The sequence below is a fragment of the Aulostomus chinensis genome, chromosome 6 (assembly GCF_037954235.1).
Source record: "Aulostomus chinensis isolate RoL2024-O1b breed Wild chromosome 6, RoL_Achi_v1.0, whole genome shotgun sequence".
Classification (NCBI taxonomy): Eukaryota; Metazoa; Chordata; class Actinopteri; order Syngnathiformes; family Aulostomidae; genus Aulostomus; species Aulostomus chinensis.
Window position 1 is genome coordinate 31,011,818 of NC_141325.1, and position 19,140 is coordinate 31,030,957.

Here is a 19,140-nt window from a genome sequence, read left to right on the forward strand (position 1 = left end):
TGTCTGTCTGTACCATAAAAAAACCGACCTTGACAATAACAAATCACTCTCACAGTAATCTGAATAAAAGAGTAAAAGAAAAGTACTAGCTCTTGCTATGTTGTTGAAAACTAAAAGTCTGCATTCAGGAAAAGGAGTGAGACCCTGGACGTCACATCCAGCCCTGGGACGTGTACGCCAAGTTAGACCTCCACGAGGATTCTTTGGTAGTGTCGCCACAGTCAAACATACAATGATTTCTTGTGCCTGTAGTTAGTTTACCCCTCAGTGCCTGAAGCTTGAGGTTCCAGGGTTGTCATGTGACATGACAAATATTTGAGTTTGGCATCATCTGACCACAGTCTGTCTGATCTATGCAGCCACATGACGTCACTGAGCATCAAGACTGGCTTTTTTCTGTAATTATGCTTAAATCATCACCCCACTGACTGTCCTCATCCGTGACACTCTTAAAAACACAGTATTATGAAGAACACATATAAAAAACCTAATAATCCTACTTTAACTTTGAAAACCGGAAGTGTACCTCCTCTTTCATTCCGTCAACATTGACACTCGCTAAGATTGCAAATTAAAGTGAAGCCGTGCAAACCAGAGGCAGGGCCTAACAGGAGGTCTCTCAGCCCAAAGACCAGTTCGTGTCTCGGAGCTTCAGGACCCTGGTGTCGTGCTAAGATGACCGAGCTGAGACACCGCGGAGCCGGAGTCGCGGAGCCGCCGTTCCAGCAGCAGCCGTCCGAGGACAAGGTACCGTGATGCTAGCGACGCTTAGCCTGCTAGCTGGCTAGCTGCCCCCATCCCCGCGCGGCTCGTTCAGTCAGAAAGCTTTCGCGTCAAAATCCGTTGGCTACCAGTGCAGAACAGCTGGTTCCCGTGGTTTTGTTTCGCTGTCTGTTTCCCACAACCACAGTTTGACTTGATAGATGGAGGCTTGTCACCGTCTTCCTGCTTGTGCGTTCCTCGTGAAAACAACAGAGTAACAAAACTCAAGACGATGGAGAAAATCCCCCGTAAACACGCGCCGGCTCTCCGTGGTACAGTAGAAACAAGAAGGTTCAGGGTCCCCAGCAGCTGCCTCCCTCCTGGCTAGCCTCCCTCCTAGCTAGCCGCCCTCTTCGCTAACTTGGCGAGTGGTTGTCAACAACAGTTTAGTGGAGTTGGGGACTGAACCAGGGTGTAGTTCAGGGCCTGATACATCGGCCATGACACAGCCTGCTTCCAACCGGGAGGAGACACCAGACAGGTGGACAGGCAGGACGAGTCTCCTCAGGGTGGAAGAGCCAGGAGGGGTGTGGCGATAGGCGGGGGTGGGGGATTCTGGAGCACCAGGGCACATGATCACAGCTAATTGGAGAACAGCTCAGAGCAAATTGGAGAACATAGAACACCAATCCTTTATTTTTAGGTTGGAGCTGGACATCTGTGTTTACGCTCTCACAGAGCGAAGAGCTTCACACACTCGTCCAAACTCTGCTGGCCTCCTGTTTTATTGATGCACCCTAACAGTCTGCACATAACTGGATTGTCTGGGCTCACCACAAATGTGTGTTTCGGGGGGGCGGCCATATCTGCTGTGGTCAGTGTGAGCAGTGTTGCCCCCTGTCTTGTTTCATGTATGCTTGTATGATCATCAGAAATCTGAATATGAGCTGTATGGTCAGGAACTGTATGCAATGGCCTCATGTTCTCCAGCCCTGCAGAACTGAGCTGCAGCAGGTACTGAAGGCGCGTTCACAGCGGGGCAGAGAACACGCAGTGTAACACTGCACGATAGCAGGAAGTAGAGGGGACAGGAAATTAGTCTTGTTGGTCTCCAACTTATGTTGACTTCCTTTCATGACACGTCAGGAAACAAAGCACCTTAGTCATCGTTATGCTGAGCTCTGAAATGATGTTATTTACCGTCAGGGTTGTCAATCGTACGCTCAGGCCAGTTTGCCGCTACACAAATGTCGTATTTGGTCTGTCCAAGTGAAACGTCAACTCTGGAAAGCCTTCAGCACACCCCTGCGTGCAGCTCGCCTATGGTGCTGCTACAGGAAGCACGGCTACGTGAAGACGCGAGGCTGCTGCTACTGGCGTCCGGGCCTGGATGAGTCCGAGAGCACCACCCCAGGGAGGAGCTACATGTGTCCGGTGTATGTTTTGTTGTGTGTTTCTGTGCTGTGGAACCTCTTGAGTCTGCAGCGCCGTTTGAATTGATTTGGCCTGAATTGGTCATTTATCTGTGACGGCAGCAGGGAAAGGAGGGGCTGATGCTGGGTCATGAGCAGAGACTGACGCTACTCACAGACGTAATGAAAACTCTCCTGATAGTTTTCGCAGAGCCCTGCTGACAGACAACCTCCCGTGAGTGACCTGGAAGTGATCATGACGGTCCTACTTGGACCCTTTCATCTGGTGCAGCTTTATTTAGACAACGCTTAAGAGAATCACTGAGGTTCGTGTGCCTCGTATTCAGAGGGTCTCGTTCCCAGGGACCGTCTCGCTTTGCGGACATTTCAGAGCAGTAATTCTAAAATATCTGCGGCTGATGAATTCTTTATTTGGCGTTGCTGTCGTGGTCTGTAAAGGTGGTTTCCAACCCTCCTGATGGAGCTCTAATGCACGACCAAACAGAGACGCTCCAGTGGACGACCAGGAAGAAAGGAGGGGGCGGACGGAGGAGCGAGGGAGTACTTCTGTGACACCAGTGTCTATTTTTAACTCCAACATCCTGAAAGACGGATATGGTTTCCATAGAAACCAGGCGGAGAACGTGTGTGTGTGTGTGTGTGCGCGCACCCGCAGTCATTAGGTGCCGCCAACAACTGTTGAGAGTGCACACACTCTTAAGTAGGAGGGTGGACTTCATTAGAGTGTCCAGTAAATGAAGTTTGTTCATGTTATTGCGTTCAATTTGATCTAAATTATAAAAACACCAAGAAACCTGGGGACTTTTACTGCTCTTGAACACTAAGGTTTTGTGGTAAAATTACACTCAAAACATGGCATGGCACCCGTCTGGCAGAAAGTACCACAGGTATAGGATGACAACAAAGCTTTCCAGATGCAGTATTGTAGTACTAGTACTAGTACAGTACAGGCCCACGACCATCTGCTGCCTTGCTGTGAGCTGACAACTGAGCCTAATTTGGTCATCAGCAACATCAGAGAGGTCAGCAGGGAGTGAACAAACTGGAGAAAGAGAGTGTGTGTGTGTGAGAGAGAGAGAGAGAGAGACTGCCATCATGTGGCAGAGCTCCGTGTGCTTTAAGGCTGGTGAACAGATGGTTCTGAGACTCCAGCCTGCTGGCGGCGGCTCCTTCTGTTGACCTCTAACTCGGTGAATACGGTGCTGGCTGCTGCTCCTCTCATTCATCAGTATCTCCACTCTCGTAGCGACAGCAAGTGACTTGAGACGTTTACTTCGGTGCTCCAGGTTCATCTCTCTGTCCTCACAACTGTCTCATATGTTTGTGGCCATTTGTTAAACTCCTCCCCCGGGCTGCCAGGGTCCAACCCCGAGGCTGGCTTTTCCATCCAGCTTTGATTACTCCACACAAGCAGTGGGAGTTGATGAGAGTCTTTCTATTGATTCCTGATCAATCAGGCTTACAAAGCTTTTCAGCTGTTTTCTTGTCTGAGTCCAAACACAAAGCAGAAACGCTGTAGATGAAAGATTTTCACGTCGGTCTTCAACATTTGAAGAGGTTCAGCTCTGTTGCTGTGCTCCTCATCTCTGCAAGATGAAATGATGAAGACCGCGCCAGCACGGATGGGAGGAATTAGAGCTGCAGCTGATGGCGATGGTGATGAATTGATCGTTACATCATTGACTTTTGTGCTTGTTGAGCCTGTCCCCTACACAAGCAGATCCCACAGTGACAGGAGAGTCTCTCCGGTCTCTGTCCTGATGTGATAAAGATGCTCGTCATCTTTGCCATCGTCCATACAGCAGATCCTCAAGCAGCAAGCGCTGTTGTGTTTCTTTGGTCCTTCTCTGAGATACAGATCAGCAAGTTTGGCCAAGGAGCTTTCATCACTCATGGGTTTGAATTTACAAGCTCTCCTGTGCTGCTCTCCATGTATGCAGGCTATCCTGTAGTCGAGATCAGGTCAGATCAAATTTGTACTTTTTTGAAATTTAATGGCACAATAAATTTTCCTCAACAAATTAAGCACAGCAGTTTTATTTTCGTGTCCTGCCACCTGTAATTATGTAGTCGATGCATGATTTAATAGAACATAGTTAATTGTTTACTTCCAGCTGTAATCAGCTCATTTGATTAGCGAAACTTATTTGCGTCAGTCTCAGAACCTCGGATGGTAGTTTGACTCAAATGAAGTCTGGGAAAACAGTGAATTCTGTTGTTCCCTCCATGAGGCTGGTCAGACGATGGCGGTGGGCCTCACATGCACACTTCTGGCTCTTTTGCCAACATCCAGTTTGCTTGGCTTTATTTTCAGCCGGTTTTGCCCGTTGACGATATTCCCTGATGTTGCAGAATCTGTAGGAAAAAAAATCGGTGTGATTTCCTCAGCTGCACCAGCCCTGTGTCGTTGGGAACAGAGTCATCGGTCACATTTTTGGACTGTTACAACCTGATCTAAGATGGAGGTCCGGGGTCTCGTTTCTCTGTGCTGTGTGTGTGACAGGGGTCAGACAGTGAGTCGAAGCTGGAGAAAGATGGCGCACCAGACAGCGATGCCAAGGAAGACTCAGGGCTCCCCGAGGTGCCGGTCCCCCCTGATGACACCCCAGAGGTTCTAAACAAAGCCCTGTCTGGACTCTCCTCAAGGTGCTCTAATAATGAAGAATGAAATTACTTGGAGTTCCATCATGTTGGACAGGGTCCCCATTTCCCCGCTAATGTTGTGGAACAGCACGAGCTGCTGAACCCGTGCTGAGAGTTCACCACCCTATATGGTTGTGCAAGCTTCTGTCCTCTTCTCTCTCTGTTTGTCAAGAAGAATATTGTATACACACAATATGTAGCCCATAACTTTATTGATAGGCTAAAAGCAAACTGACGAAAGTGTGAAGTATTCAAGTCAAAGCCTTTTACCAGCTGATGGCTGCATTAGGAGCAGCAGGGATGGTTCAGCCGGCCGCTGCAGGTCTGTTAATCCCCGAGAGGCGGAGCATGTTCTCCTCACCAGTATTTACAGCTTTGAGTACAGGCTCCAAACCTGAGACCCTTGTCCCTCCTGGACGTGATCTGAGAGCTGCTCCACACGTGCAGGTGCCAGAGAATTCGCTCTTCCTCTCAGAGCAGGAAGCAGATATGAATCACAGATCAGTTTATTTCTGCTAAAAGAAAAGTATGAATTACCCTCTTGGGTTTTTGTCAGTAGGAGATAGAATCACCTGTGTTCAGACCCCCACCTGCAGCTGCTAGCAAGAGTGCCTGTTAGCCAAGTGGGTTTGTCCCCCTTTATTCCATGAAGGAGCTTGCTATTTATTGAAAGGTTCAGGTTGAAAAAAGTTATTAAAAAATACAGAAAGTATAAAGAAAGAAAGCATTAACCTTGTGTCAAGGTGTCTGAACAGAACCAACGGTTGTGCTCTCATCCCTGAAGATGTGTATCAGGACTGCTGAGCTTCCTGCGCTACTGACGTCACTTCGTGGCCCTTGAGTTCTTTCCTACATTCAAGGCTCACAAGACATCTGAGTGTGTGTTTTTCTTGTGTACAGATGGAAGAACTGGTGGGTCCGAGGGATCCTCACACTGGCCATGATCTCCTTCTTCTTCATCATCATCTACCTGGGCCCAATGGTGCTTATGCTGATTGTGAGTACAAATGCCTGAATACCTCCAAAAGGAAGTAAAGTTGCATGGTTGAACAGGTAACTCACACAGAAATGTGTTTCTGAAGCTACAGATGAAATGAGGTGACTGGACTCCTAGAAATATTTATATGCTGTTCGATGGATTCATTAAAGGGCTTCAGTAGCACACACATTCCTAATGGAGTCTGGGTGCATTGCTGATGTGTACAAGCGAACACAGTTATGTGAGTGAAACACATTTCAAAATTGAGCACGCGCGCACACACACACACACACACACACACACCTGCATTGATGGTCACAGTGCTCAGGTACTACATTGCTGCTGGTCACGTGACTCACGGTGGGTCTCTAGTTTTATTCCTCGCTGTACGATGCTGTCGTCTTCCAGACATTAATGAGCCGATTGCTCAGAACTGCATAAAAAAGTGGGTCAAATAATGATGCTGTTTAATTAGATGCAGCCAAGTCACTGTTTCTTGTGCTGTTGCACTTGAATTGTTAATAACCAGTTTTGTTGGCCTGCTCTGTTCATGAAAACTCATTTTTTTAGCAGTTTGCAAGATATTTTAAGGTAAACATAACGAGCGCAAATGTTGTTACACCTGAAAGGTGCTGGAGACACAGGAGGTGTTGGTAACAAACCGGCTCTGCACTGCGCGCTCACACACACACACACACACACACACACACACACACATACCTGTGATGCTCCTACAGCGTCGTCCTGGTGACCTGGTGTTTCTCTGTGCAGGTCCTCTGTGTTCAGATCAAGTGCTTCCATGAAATCATCACAATTGGCTACAGCGTTTATCACTCGTACCATCTGCCCTGGTTCAGGACACTGAGCTGGTGAGGACGCACACACATGCATTGTGCCATAGAAGCATCATGAGTACAGCCCATCGGTCTCTGTCTAACCTTTTGGTGTCATGTTTTATTTTGTTGCAGACATCTTCAGGTTAGTTTTCTGAGCTGTTTTCAAATCTCAAGTAGATGTAGATTATCTATCTAGTAACCGAATAATGACAAAGCTTCTGTCAATCATCCGTGCTGGAAGTGTGATTGTCTTCCTGTCTAGAGGTGTTTGCTGTAGTCTGATAGATACACGTGTACATGTACTCCACCCCCCACCCTCACAGGTACTTCCTGCTGTGTGTGAACTACTTCTCCTACGGTGAGACCGTTACAGATTATTTCTTCACTCTGGTGCAGAGGGAGGAGCCGCTTCGCATCCTCAGCAAATACCACCGTTTCATCTCCTTTGCCCTCTACCTCACAGGTACGCAGACTCTGATCGGGTCCTCACGAGGGCCCTTTAAGACCCGTCCACCTTTAAGACAGCGATCACTTGCCTCAGTGCTAAGTAGCTTTTACTTTCTATATTATAATTCTATGTTATTGGATATCATAAAATCTTGCCAGTTACCCAGATTGACAGTTTGGTTCCTGCACCCTGAAACACTGAACCACATCGACAACTGGATCTGCTGGACAGGGAAGCCTTCACATGTTCGCGCTCTGGTCCAGTTACTGAGCTTCCTGTTGCCCACCTCTGAGAGCCAGTGGCTGCTGGTTCTCTTGAATCTCCTCAGTAGAAATGAATGTGGTACAAATTTGTCAAATGTTCCACTTGAGGAGAACGGAACCAAGGTACAGTTTTCAATCTCGCATCAGGATTGGTCACACCATCTCAGGGATCGATTTGTCAGCCTGGTGCTGGAGGGGTGGAGAGAGTTGAGAAGTTTAATACTCAAAGTCACAAAACCAATTTCAAAGATGTGAAACCGTGTGTTTGTGAGCTGTAGAGGCGCCGGGCTTCCTGTGCAGCAGGGGTGTGATTCAGGCTTGGAGCAGCTGGCTGATGTCAGCACCTCCTCTGTTTGATTCACGGTGACTTTGGAGTGACGATGTCGTACTGCGTCGGTTGTGTTTTAGATGTTCCAGAGCTTCAAAACGTGGTAAAACATTGACAACCAGATGCAGGTCGTTTCTTTTTCAAGGTCAATGAGCTTTCACACATTTGAATCAACCTCAGTGGTAGAGAATTATAGGTGGAAAGGCTTCAGCCACTAAGAGATCCTCCCTGCACATGAACACTGGGCTCTGTCTGAATTAGGCTGAGCTAAATTTAGTCTGAGTTTGACCAAAGACGACCTGGATTCTGACTTAATTAAACTCCTCCTTCTTAGCGGCATTTCAAGTACTGATTACTGAATCACTCATCCTGTTGTTGCAGGATTCTGCATGTTTGTGCTGAGTTTGGTGAAGCAGCACTACCGTCTTCAGTTCTACATGGTAAGTAGCCCCCCCCCCCCGGGACCCTGGCTTATTGATGAGTCCAGCTCACACACAGTCCTTCATGTTATTGCTCCAGATAGTCGTCTCAGCTGAACACACACACCAGAAAAAACACTCAAAGAGGAAAAATCTCTGCAACCTCACTATCAGCGCATGGATCAGCTTCCCTGTCTCCCACTAGATGGACCAGCGTGTGTGTGTCAGCCTGCAGAACAAAGAGCTTGAACTTAGCAGTTGCATTGATGTACTCAAAAATATCCCAAATCATCTGGAGAAGCTTGTGGATCCTGGGTGGTGGTGACCCGTCTCCTCAGAGGAGCGAATCCTTCACAAATATGAGATACAAACATGTAACCTACAGCTGCAGCCGCCAAACCAGGAAGCGGAGCTGCAGCAACCCTTCGCTGACTCGCCAGCGTCGCTGTTGGTCATGAAGGCCCAAGGAGATCTGATCCAAGGAAACGCAGCATCATACAGTTTCTCACTATCACATCAAGAACGGTTACACGTCCATGTTGTTGTCACGTAGCAACCACGACACTACACAAACACTTCTGGTCACACAAGCATGGAACATGGACATGTCAGAAGCATGTAGGCCCACCACACGCGTGTTTCTACAGGGGAACATAGAAGTCATTTTCTTCAGGTCTCATTCCCTGACTTCTCCGTCACATCCTCAAGTACTGGTTCTGATGTCATCGCGCAGTACTTTTACTGCTTTACTCATGTGTAGTGTTATAATTGTGTTTTGCTGCAACACAACATGTTAACTCTTTTACTCCAAAAGCATCAACAGACCTTTGTAAAGGCCTCATAGGGCGCGTTTCCACTGGCTTCCTTCTTCTGTTCCCCTGGACAGGTCACCAGTCCATTGCAGGGTTTAAATGAGTTCCCTTAAGAAATTCCTCTCCATTTCTACGCCCTGTTTCCATCAGCGTGTGTAAACCCACCTGCTCTGTCCCGTTTGTCCTCAGTTTGGTTGGACCCACGTGACTCTGCTGATCGTGGTGACTCAGTCTTACCTCGTCATTCGCAACTTGTTTGAGGGGATGATCTGGTGAGTCCCCTCGTGTCCTCTGGTTCTGGATGAAAACATCATGTACAGTAGGTCATGCACAGAAGCATGTTGAGATAATTACAGCTGATTATCTGATGAAAACTGATCACCTTCCCAGGTTCTCTCATGTCTTTGTTAGAAACCATTTTGATGTTGTCTGATCTGACTCTGATGAAAGTTTCACCTTAAAGGTTCATTGTGCCAATTTCCTGTGTGATCTGTAACGACATCATGGCCTACATGTTTGGCTTCTTCTTCGGACGTACTCCTCTCATCAAGGTGGGTTCTCAGCAGCGTCATCAGGGGCTCCATGAAGGCAGGATGACTTTTATTTTTGAGTTCACAACTCCAGGACATCCAGAATTTCTTTTGCAGTTCAGCTGTTGACTGTTTCAGACATATTTTGTGTTCTGCAGCTGTCGCCGAAGAAGACATGGGAGGGCTTCATCGGTGGCTTCTTCTCCACCATCGTGTTCGGCATCATGGTGAGATGTCTGTGAAATTATCCGCCTTCGCTTGGACTGATGGATCCTCGCCTTCGTCTGGTGGCCCAGACGCTGTTCATTGGGAACCTAACTTCCTGTCACTCCTCTTTCAGCTGTCCTACGTGATGGCAGGCTACCGCTACTTTGTCTGTCCGGTGGAGTTCAACAGCGACACCAACAGCTTCCAGGTGGACTGTGAACCATCAGAACTGTTCCAGCTCCAGGACTACCCCCTGCCTGGCGTCCTGGAGTCCATCACTGGATGGGTGAGGGCCTTCAGACACAAGTCAGACCTCATGCTGGATTTATGGTATCATCACAAAGTCAGCAACCTCGGCTAACATATGATCAAATATGTAGTAGAATGAGCACTAGTAGTACCATGGACTGTAGTGAGCACTAGTAGTACCATGGAGTGTAGTGAGCACTAGTAGTACCATGGAGTGTAGTGAGCACTAGCAGTACCATGGGGTGTAGTGAGCACTAGCAGTACCATGGGGTGTAGTGAGCACTAGCAGTACCATGGGGTGTAGTGAGCACTAGCAGTACCATGGGGTGTAGTGAGCACTAGCAGTACCATGGGGTGTAGTGAGCACTAGCAGTACCATGGGGTGTAGTGAGCACTAGCAGTACCATGGACTGTAGTGAGCACTAGTAGTACCATGGACTGTAGTGAGCACTAGCAGTACCATGGACTGTAGTGAGCACTAGCAGTACCATGGAGTGTAGTGAGCACTAGCAGTACCATGGGGTGTAGTGAGCACTAGCAGTACCATGGGGTGTAGTGAGCACTAGCAGTACCATGGGGTGTAGTGAGCACTAGCAGTACCATGGGGTGTAGTGAGCACTAGCAGTACCATGGGGTGTAGTGAGCACTAGCAGTACCATGGGGTGTAGTGAGCACTAGCAGTACCATGGGGTGTAGTGAGCACTAGCAGTACCATGGACTGTAGTGAGCACTAGCAGTACCATGGACTGTAGTGAGCACTAGCAGTACCATGGACTGTAGTGAGCACTAGCAGTACCATGGACTGTAGTGAGCACTAGCAGTACCATGGACTGTAGTGAGCACTAGCAGTACCATGGACTGTAGTGAGCACTAGCAGTACCATGGGGTGTAGTGAGCACTAGCAGTACCATGGACTGTAGTGAGCACTAGCAGTACCATGGACTGTAGTGAGCACTGGCAGTACCATGGACTGTAGTGAGCACTGGCAGTACCATGAAGGATAATGAGCACTAGCAGTACCATGGGGTGTAGTGAGCAGAAGCAGTACCATGGAGTAGAATGAGCAGTGGTAGCGCCGTGTAGCCTCATGATTGTAGTAACCTTCCTCTGTGCAGCCGTCTTCAGACGCTCTCTTTTAACCCTTCGTCTGCAGACCAGCGTGCGTCTGTATCCGTTCCAGATCCACAGCATTGCTCTCTCCTCATTCGCCTCCATCTTGGGACCCTTCGGTGGTTTTTTTGCCAGCGGCTTCAAGAGGGCTTTCAAGATAAAGGTAGGCTCTCATGACCTGCCGTCATGCATCAGCTGTACACAGAAATACTATTTGTACAGTACTACAGTCCAAGCATGAGAACTCTGCTTGTTGTCCTCAGGATTTTGCCAACACAATCCCGGGTCATGGTGGCATTATGGACCGATTTGACTGCCAATACATTGTGGGGACATTTGTCTATGTCTACATTTCCAGCTTCATCAGGTAAACTGACTTAAGCTGAATTTCTGCTGTTGAATTCTTCCTCTTTTGTCCTTACGAGCACATCTACGCTCTGACAGTCTTCAACACCACGCACATCGTTCAGACCCCTAGAGTAGCGGATACGTTAACAAGCCCCTCCCTCTTCATCTGTTGCAGACCAGAACATTTGCTATTGATGGTGATAACAGGTACATTTGAGATGATATTTGGATCAGTGGCTCTTTGATTCCAGTTGGTAGAGAAGAATGAAAATTCTAGCCAATGACGACTATCAGTGGAGATATTAGTTTAGAAATGTTCTTAGTTGGAGCAAGCTATCAAGCCTGGTTTACACTTCTGCGTCATAGCGACGGCGTAGACCCTATGCCGTCATTGAGCATTCGAAGTTCTGCGTCGAGGGAACGTGTTGCTCTACAATTCTACAACAATTCTACAGTTTCATTTAGCAGACGCTTTTGTCCAAAGCGACGTACAACACAAGCAAGAATTCAGACTTAGTTAAGGAAAAGTCCATAGTAGCGCAAAAGTGTTTCAGTTGTGATTTGGTCACAGGTACTGCCATCTAGTGGCAGAAGAAGTGTCGGCCCCCCTCCTTAATTATTTTTTTTTTGACAAACATACAACATCACACACGACACAGATAGTGCTACATAGTCACTAAGTGCTGGGTCTTGGACCCTCTGACTGATTCTACCACAAAGAGGAGCAGAGTCAGGTTCAGTGCCTCGGTGCTCTCTGAACAATTGAGTCTTCAACTGTCTCTTAAAAGTAGAAAGGGACTCAGCAGAACGCACAGAGTTCGGTAGTTGGTTCCACCATTTGGGAACAACAGAAGAGAAGAGTCTGGCTAGAGATTTGGAGCAGCGCTGGGCTGGAAGCACCAGGCGTCTTTGGCATGCAGAGCGTAGGGGGCCAGAAGGAGAGTAGACCTGGATCAGGGATTCCAGGTAGGCTGGAGCCGTTCTTGGGATTGTTTTGTGAGCCAAGAGAAGTGCCTTGAATTTGATCCTGGCTGCCACTGGAAGCCAGTGAAGAGAAACCAGCAGCGGGGTGACATGTGCCCTTTTGGCTGGTTGAAGACCAGACGTGCTGCTGCATTCTGGATCATCTGCAGAGGCTTGAATGAGCCTGCAGGGAGGCCTGCCAGAAGAGAGTTGCAGTAGTCAATGTGTGAGATGACAAGAGCCTGAACCAGAATCTGTGTGGTCTGTTGGGTCAGGAAGGGTCTGATCTTCCTGATGTTGTAGAGGGCATAACGGCAAGACCGAGAAACTGAGGCCACATGAACCTTAAAGGTCAGCTGGTCATCAATCATGACACCCAGGTTTCTGGCTGAGTTTGTGGGCGCAAGTAGGCTCGAGTCAAGTTGGACACTGACCTGAGGCTGAACAGATGGACAAGCTGGAAAGACCATGAGTTCAGTCTTAGAGAGATTCAGTTGAAGGTGGCATTCCTCCATCCATGTGGAGATATCAGCCAGACACGCTGATACACGATCTGAGACCGTTCTGTCATCAGGTGGGAAAGAGAGGAGAAGCTGAGTGTCGTCAGCATAACAGTGGTAGGAGAAGCCATGGGAGCGGATCACTGCACCAAGTGAGGTGGTGTACAGAGAGAAGAGAAGGGGACCAAGCACTGACCCCTGAGGAACCCCAGTCGATAGGCCATGTGACCTAGACACCTTTCCTCGCCATGACACTCTGAAGGATCTGCCTGTGAGGTAGGACTTGAACCACAACAAGGCAGAACCAGATATGCCGAGCTCAGAGAGTGGAGAGGAGAATGTGATGGTTCACCGTGTCGAAGGCAGCAGACAGGTCCAGCAGAAGTAGGACAGAGCACTGACCAGCAGCTCGAGCTCGTCTCAGTGACTCAGTGACTGACAGGAGTGCAGTCTCAGTGGAGTGGTCACACCTGAAGCCAGACTGAAAAGAGTCAAGTGGGTTGTTGTTCCGCAGATGTTCAGAGACCTGGTTAAATACTGAGCGCTCCAGTATTTTTGACAGGAATGGCAGAAGTGATACTGGCCTGTAGTTTTCAACCTTGGCGGGGTTGAGATGAGGCTTTTTGAGCAGTGGCGTGACCTCCTGCTTAAAAGTAGCAGGGAAAATGCCAGTTTCCAGGGAGGAATTGACAATGTGTGTGACTGCAGGTTTGATAGTGGGCAAAATGGTCTGCAGGATGCTGGTGGGTATTGGATCGAGAGGACAAGTTGTCTGGAGACTTCATCTTCGCTCAGGGTAGCAATGGAGAAGAGTGAAGCAGCAGTGGAAGGTTGGTGCTGACTGGACTGGTCAGGCTCAGAGAACTGGTTGCTGATTGCAGCAACCTTTTCAGTAAAAAAGGAGGCAAACATGTCTGAAGTCAGCGCAGTGGAAGGCTGAGCAACTGGAGGAGAAAGCAAGGAGTTAAACGCCATAAACAGTTTTCTGGAATCAGAAGTGGCACAGATCTTGTTCTGATAGAAGGCTTTCTTAGCGGACTGTAAGCATGAGGTGAAGGAAGCAAGTTTCTGTTTGTATAAGGACAAGTCAGTGGGTTCTTGGGATTTATGCCACTTTCTTTCTGCTGCCCTGAGTCCAGCTCTTTGTTCTCTCAGAACTTCAGAGAGCCATGGACTTGGATATTTTTTCTTGGCTGGTTTGGACACCAGGGTGCAGAGTTTGTCCAGAGAGGATGCCAAAGAGGAACAGAGTGTTTCTTTAACCTCGTGAACAGAAAGTGAGGAGAAGTGCGAGTGGTCAGGCATGACGGAGTTCACCTCATCAGACAGCTGTGCTGCTGTGAGGGACCTCAGGTTTCTGCGGAAGGAAACCGTCTGTGTGGGTGTCTGCAATTGCGGAAAGGCAGCCGCAAATTTGACCAAGAAATGGTCTGACAGGTGGAGTGGGGTAACTGTCACATCTGTTATGGAGCAGTTACGAGTCAGCACCAAGTCGAGGACTTTACCAGCTTTGTGGGTGGGAGAAGAAGGAGCTAGTTCGAGTGCAAAGGAGGAGATGAGTGCCAGGAAGTCGTTTGCCAGAGTTCTGTCAAGGTGAATGTTCATGTCTCCCATGACAATCAGTGGTGTGCCATCATCAGGGATGTCAGAGAGTAACATGTCCATCTCAGAGACAAAGCCATCCAGATTACCCCCTGGTGGGCGGTACACAACCAGAACATATGCTTCGATGGGAGCAGTGACACTTAAAGCATGATATTCAAATTCACCGCCAAGCCGCTAGGGGGTGTAGCTGTGTCTCTGTATGGTTTCGGGGGCTCTTGTCGGATTCCAAAACAAAACTATTTACCACAGAAAGTCCAGTGCTTTTCTCTGAACAACTGTTGGCTTTCATGACTCAAACTGTCAACTTTGAACACTACAAACATGGCTTCTTGTGGCCATTTTCTTCCGGAGACGCACACATTTGTTGCGGAGGTTCTTCCACCTCTTCATGTATTCGGCAACCTTCTCTGAGCGGACCAATCACAGTCCTTGACGTTCACGTCACAGCGCATCAACGCAACGCGTAGTCAGGATTTTTCTGAGGTGCACGTCAGACTACGGTGCAGGGTCCGCGCAGGGGTCTGCATACGCCGTTGACGCGACGCAGAAGCTTCAGAGATGTACTACTACTGTGATATGTAGTATCACCCATGAAATATCCTAATATCTGAAGCTCTGAGTCCCACATGTGGCAGGCTACCTTCTTAGCCACCAGCTGTGTGCACATACAGAAATTGTGGATGTTCCATGATTTGGTTGCCACGGTAACCTCGGGGTGTGTTTCTTACAGCAAATGTGAAATGAGCAGTTGCTGGCTAGTTTGTTTTGGTTTGCTCCATAAATTTTCTACAGCCTTGAAGTCTTAATGAAACTAACTGACACTACGATCACCAGAACCAGAACAACCTGGATATTGCCATGAATCACTGACATCATAGTCTAAGCCCCGCCCCCTGCTGGCCTAGATATCAGCGGAGGAGTGCAGGTGTGGGAAGTTACAGGACCTCATAAATGTGTAAATATCAAATACAAATGATGTGTACTCGGCTTGTCACTCATTTAATTCAATCTGAAGAGTCCTTCAACGGTCACAATCCACCCGTCCATCTTCAACCGGAGATCTTCCCAGGCCAGTGTGAAGATGTGTTCCTGGGTGTGCCCCGCGGCCTCCTCCCAGCTGGGTGCAGCTGGATCACTTCCCTTGGGAGTCAGGACTCATTCACTATCTGAAAGACAAGAAAGAGCTGAAGGTCACAGACGGACGAAGCCAGCAGCACCGGGTCATCCTCAAAAGGCAAAAAATCCTCAGCCCACCGAACTGCAACCCCCCCCGCTGCCACGACTACGCCTCAGAATCCTGTCCAAGGCCATCCAACTTGGGTTTGGCCCCTCCTCACCCAGTACTCTCGCAGAAGCTCCCACAATGTCCATCAAGGAACGCGGTTGTTGTACTGCCAGGATGGAGTCCTGCACTCCTTCAGCATCTCCCCAGACTTCCATTCTAATCTCACCAATCCCTGGGGCTTCACCACTGTGACCTGTTTGACTCCCCCTGTGACGTCCTCCAGGAAGATAGATGTTGATTTGCCAAGACCCTCTAGCTCTGCCTCTGCTGGTTCAGAGGGGGGACCAGTCAGGTTCAGGAGTCCCCCAAAGTGTTCCTTCCACCGTCTTCCTCAGTTGACGTCAACAGTGTCCCGTCCCTGCTGTACACAGTGTGGACGGTTCCCCACTTTCCCCTCTAAAGGTGCTTGATGGTTTTCCACAACACTTTGGTGCCACCCTAAAGTCCTTCTCCATAAACTCCGCCCACACCTGCTGCTTTGCCTCAGTCACAGCCAAGGCTGCCATCCCCTGCGCCTGTTGGTTCCGGTATAACACATCGATTACCTGACGGTACCATAACTAAGTCCACCAGCCACCCTAAGGTGCTGGCGTACCAAGTTATGCCCCAACATGGTGTTCATCTGGACATCCCACGCCGCACACACTGAATGACTGAACACTCTACTAGTTTTGGTTTCATTTCCCAGTCAAACTGATTAAATTAATGTTCCAACGCTGGCTTGATACGGTAACAAATGAAAATACTCTGGCAAGAGAGAGAAGAGTTCATGTCATCGCTCTAAACATTCCTAAGTTTCTGATTTTCAGTGCGATTGTTCACTAAAACTCTGTTTTTAGTAGAAAACAATCTTCTGTCCAAGCCCTGCCCACTTCAGGTCCTCCACCAGGATTTTGTCATTACCCCCCCGCTGGAGAGCCCTGATCTGACCCCCTTCAGAGGAGGGGCTTCCAGTAAGTTGTGAGCTTGACTGTCTGCTGTCTGTCTCTGTCTCAGTGGTCCCAACCCCAGCAAGGTGATCCAGGAGCTCCTGGCCCTCCATGCAGACCAGCAGCTCTTCATCTTCAACTCCCTGAAGACTCACCTGATGGAGAAGGGCCTGCTGCCGGCTCTGGAGGAGGCCGCCGGCTAGAGCCCAACGCAGCAGCGGGGGGTGGGGTGGGGCGTCCGGGGGCTGAGTGCTGACCCTTGGAGCTCCAGGAGACCTGCAGGGATTTCTGTGAGCCAGAACACACCCAGAAAAACAAAAATCAAAGAAAATCACAAAAATCACCATTGTTGGGTCATTCCATTTCATGGGGGTGTGTGTGTGTGTGTTCCATCAGTGCTGTCAGGTTGAATTTGTTAGACATTTCCATTTTACACGTCTTGAATTTCTTCACACTGTACATTTCAACTTGGATGCAGGAATTCCTGTGTGTACCTGCTCATGTCTGTTAATATTTTATTGTACAGGTGTGTTTGTTTTAATGTGCTGCTCTCACCGTGTCCTCACTGTTCTGTTACCCTCCATCCACCTTCCAGTTTTACGTTTCTGTGTCGTGGTGGTTTGTATTTATAAAGATGGTTTTTATATTCACTGTTGTATTGTACCTTTTATGTTGTCGTTTTTATTCCACCACTATTAATCTTGGCCATCTGCCACGTGCATTCATGTGTGATTGGTCCTTTACTGGAGGCTGAAGTACACAGCAGGAATCTTGACACATCTCCCGGCCTGCAGGGGGTCTGTGTGTTCCACTGCTGAGCGGCAGAGCAGCCTGTCAGCAGGACACGCACATGAAGCACACCTGTATTTGGTTTGTGTTGGAGGTTTCCAGGTGGGATGTTGGAGGTTTCCAGGTGGGATGTTGGAGGTTTCCAGGTGGGACGTTGGAGGTTTCCAGGTGGGACGTTGGAGGTTTCCAGGTGGGACGTTGGAGGTTTCCAGGTGGGACGTTGGAGGTTTCCAGGTGGGATGTTGGAGGTTTCCAGGTGGGATGTTGGAGGTTTCCAGGTGGGATGTTGAAAGTTTCCAGGTGGGACGTTGGAGGTTTCCAGGTGGGACGTTGGAGGTTTCCAGGTGGGACGTTGGAGGTTTCCAGGTGGGACGTTGAAAGTTTCCAGGTGGGACGTTGGAGGTTTCCAGGTGGGATGTTGGAGGTTTCCAGGTGGGATGTTGAAAGTTTCCAGGTGGGACGTTAGAGGTTTTCCAGGTGGGATCGGTACAGGAGGCCTTCACTGCCAGTCTGCCTGGTCTGAGTCACCAGCTTCAGCGTCGTGTTCATTCCTACTTCTGACACACGCAGACCTTTTCTTCGGTGGGAGCTGAAGCCTGTTTCCTTGAAGTTTTCCTAACTTGGTGCCATCTGGGATCACCGCCACGACGTTGAGTTGTTTGCTGTCAGTGTTGGGATTTCTTTGAATCAGCGATTACATTGGCAGGCATTTTAAAGTTGCAGCAGTTCCGTGTCTTTGGAGCGACTAAAGAACGTAACGTGTCAGTTTAGAAATGACGACGTTTCTTATTTATTGTCAAGGCCATGACTATGCTGAAACACATTTGTTGCTGTGTGAGGTCCGTGCCATTGTCTACTGTTGCATTTATTGGAACAACTCTGATGCTAAAGGTTTTTGGTTTGGTACCTTGAAAGTGCTTGAAAAGCAGAATGAACCTTGAGACCTCAGTGAATCCCCTTGAACTAATCAATCTCACATGTCAGATCCTACATTTCCCACAATGCTATGCACAATCGTTTTCATTAAATCCTCCAGCTGGTAAAATGGCCTTTTGAAGGTGTAGGCTTCTGTTCGTAAATCTAGATTATTTTTTCATCTGCAGGATCTCGAACCGTTGAAGTTGGTTTGAATTGAGATGAAAGTCAGTGAGGTTCGTGCTGCAAATGTTGGACTGTAAAGGGTCTGAATTGTTGAAGTGAAGCTGGCGTGTGTGACATCATGGATGGTTCCCTCAGATGATCTCAGAAGTACTAAAGACTGAAAAAATAAAGTAGAGCTTTGAATGCTCTGAAGAACTACATTCTAACTTTTACTCAGATAAACGGACCACGTGTGGACGCTTGAATCGCGTCTGGGTGGTGGAGTAGCTGGGAGACATTGAGGTTTATGTAGACGACAGAGGTCAGACCCTGAGGGGTGGTGTGGCTCAGGGGTAGAGCGGCCATCCAGTAACCAAAGGGTCGCTGGCTCAATCCCCACTTCCCCTGGTGACCACGTCCAAGTGTCCCTGAGCAAGATACTGATCCGCTAACTGCTCCTGATGGCCCTGTGATGGACTGGTGACCCGTCCAGGGTGAACCCCACCCCTCTCACCCAATGTCAGCTGGCATAGGCTCCGCCCCCGACCCTCGACTGATGAGTGGTAGAAAATGGATGGAGGTTAGACTCTCGTTATTCTCCACATCATCATGGCAACCAGCTGAGGAGGAAGATGCAGGTGGGAGGAGTCTCAGGCTCCACAGGCCGATAGATGCATGTCAT

General features: G+C 48.7%; 1 protein-coding gene across 1 annotated transcript; it reads left to right on the forward strand.

Moving 5' to 3' along the window:
* The first annotated feature begins 519 nt into the window (after positions 1–519).
* On the forward strand, positions 520–17,239 carry cds2 (CDP-diacylglycerol synthase (phosphatidate cytidylyltransferase) 2). The gene is made up of 13 exons (XM_086207558.1): positions 520–747; positions 4,639–4,781; positions 5,679–5,775; positions 6,529–6,626; positions 6,917–7,056; positions 8,014–8,072; positions 9,053–9,135; positions 9,327–9,414; positions 9,552–9,620; positions 9,734–9,886; positions 11,003–11,122; positions 11,223–11,326; positions 16,657–17,239. Exons 1-13 carry the CDS (start codon positions 676–678, stop codon positions 16,790–16,792), a joined length of 1,362 nt encoding a protein of 453 aa, XP_086063684.1. The 5' UTR covers positions 520–675; the 3' UTR covers positions 16,793–17,239.
* The last annotated feature ends 1,901 nt before the right edge of the window (positions 17,240–19,140 follow it).

Coding starts and splice junctions, on each gene's coding strand:
- cds2 (XM_086207558.1), top strand. CDS start 676: ATGACCGAGCTGAGACACCGCGGAGCCGGAGTCGCGGAGCCGCCGTTC. Junction 9,136..9,326: donor TTGTTTGAGGGGATGATCTG/GTGAGTCCCCTC, acceptor TTCACCTTAAAG/GTTCATTGTGCCAATTTCCT. Junction 9,887..11,002: donor TGGAGTCCATCACTGGATGG/GTGAGGGCCTTC, acceptor CTTCGTCTGCAG/ACCAGCGTGCGTCTGTATCC.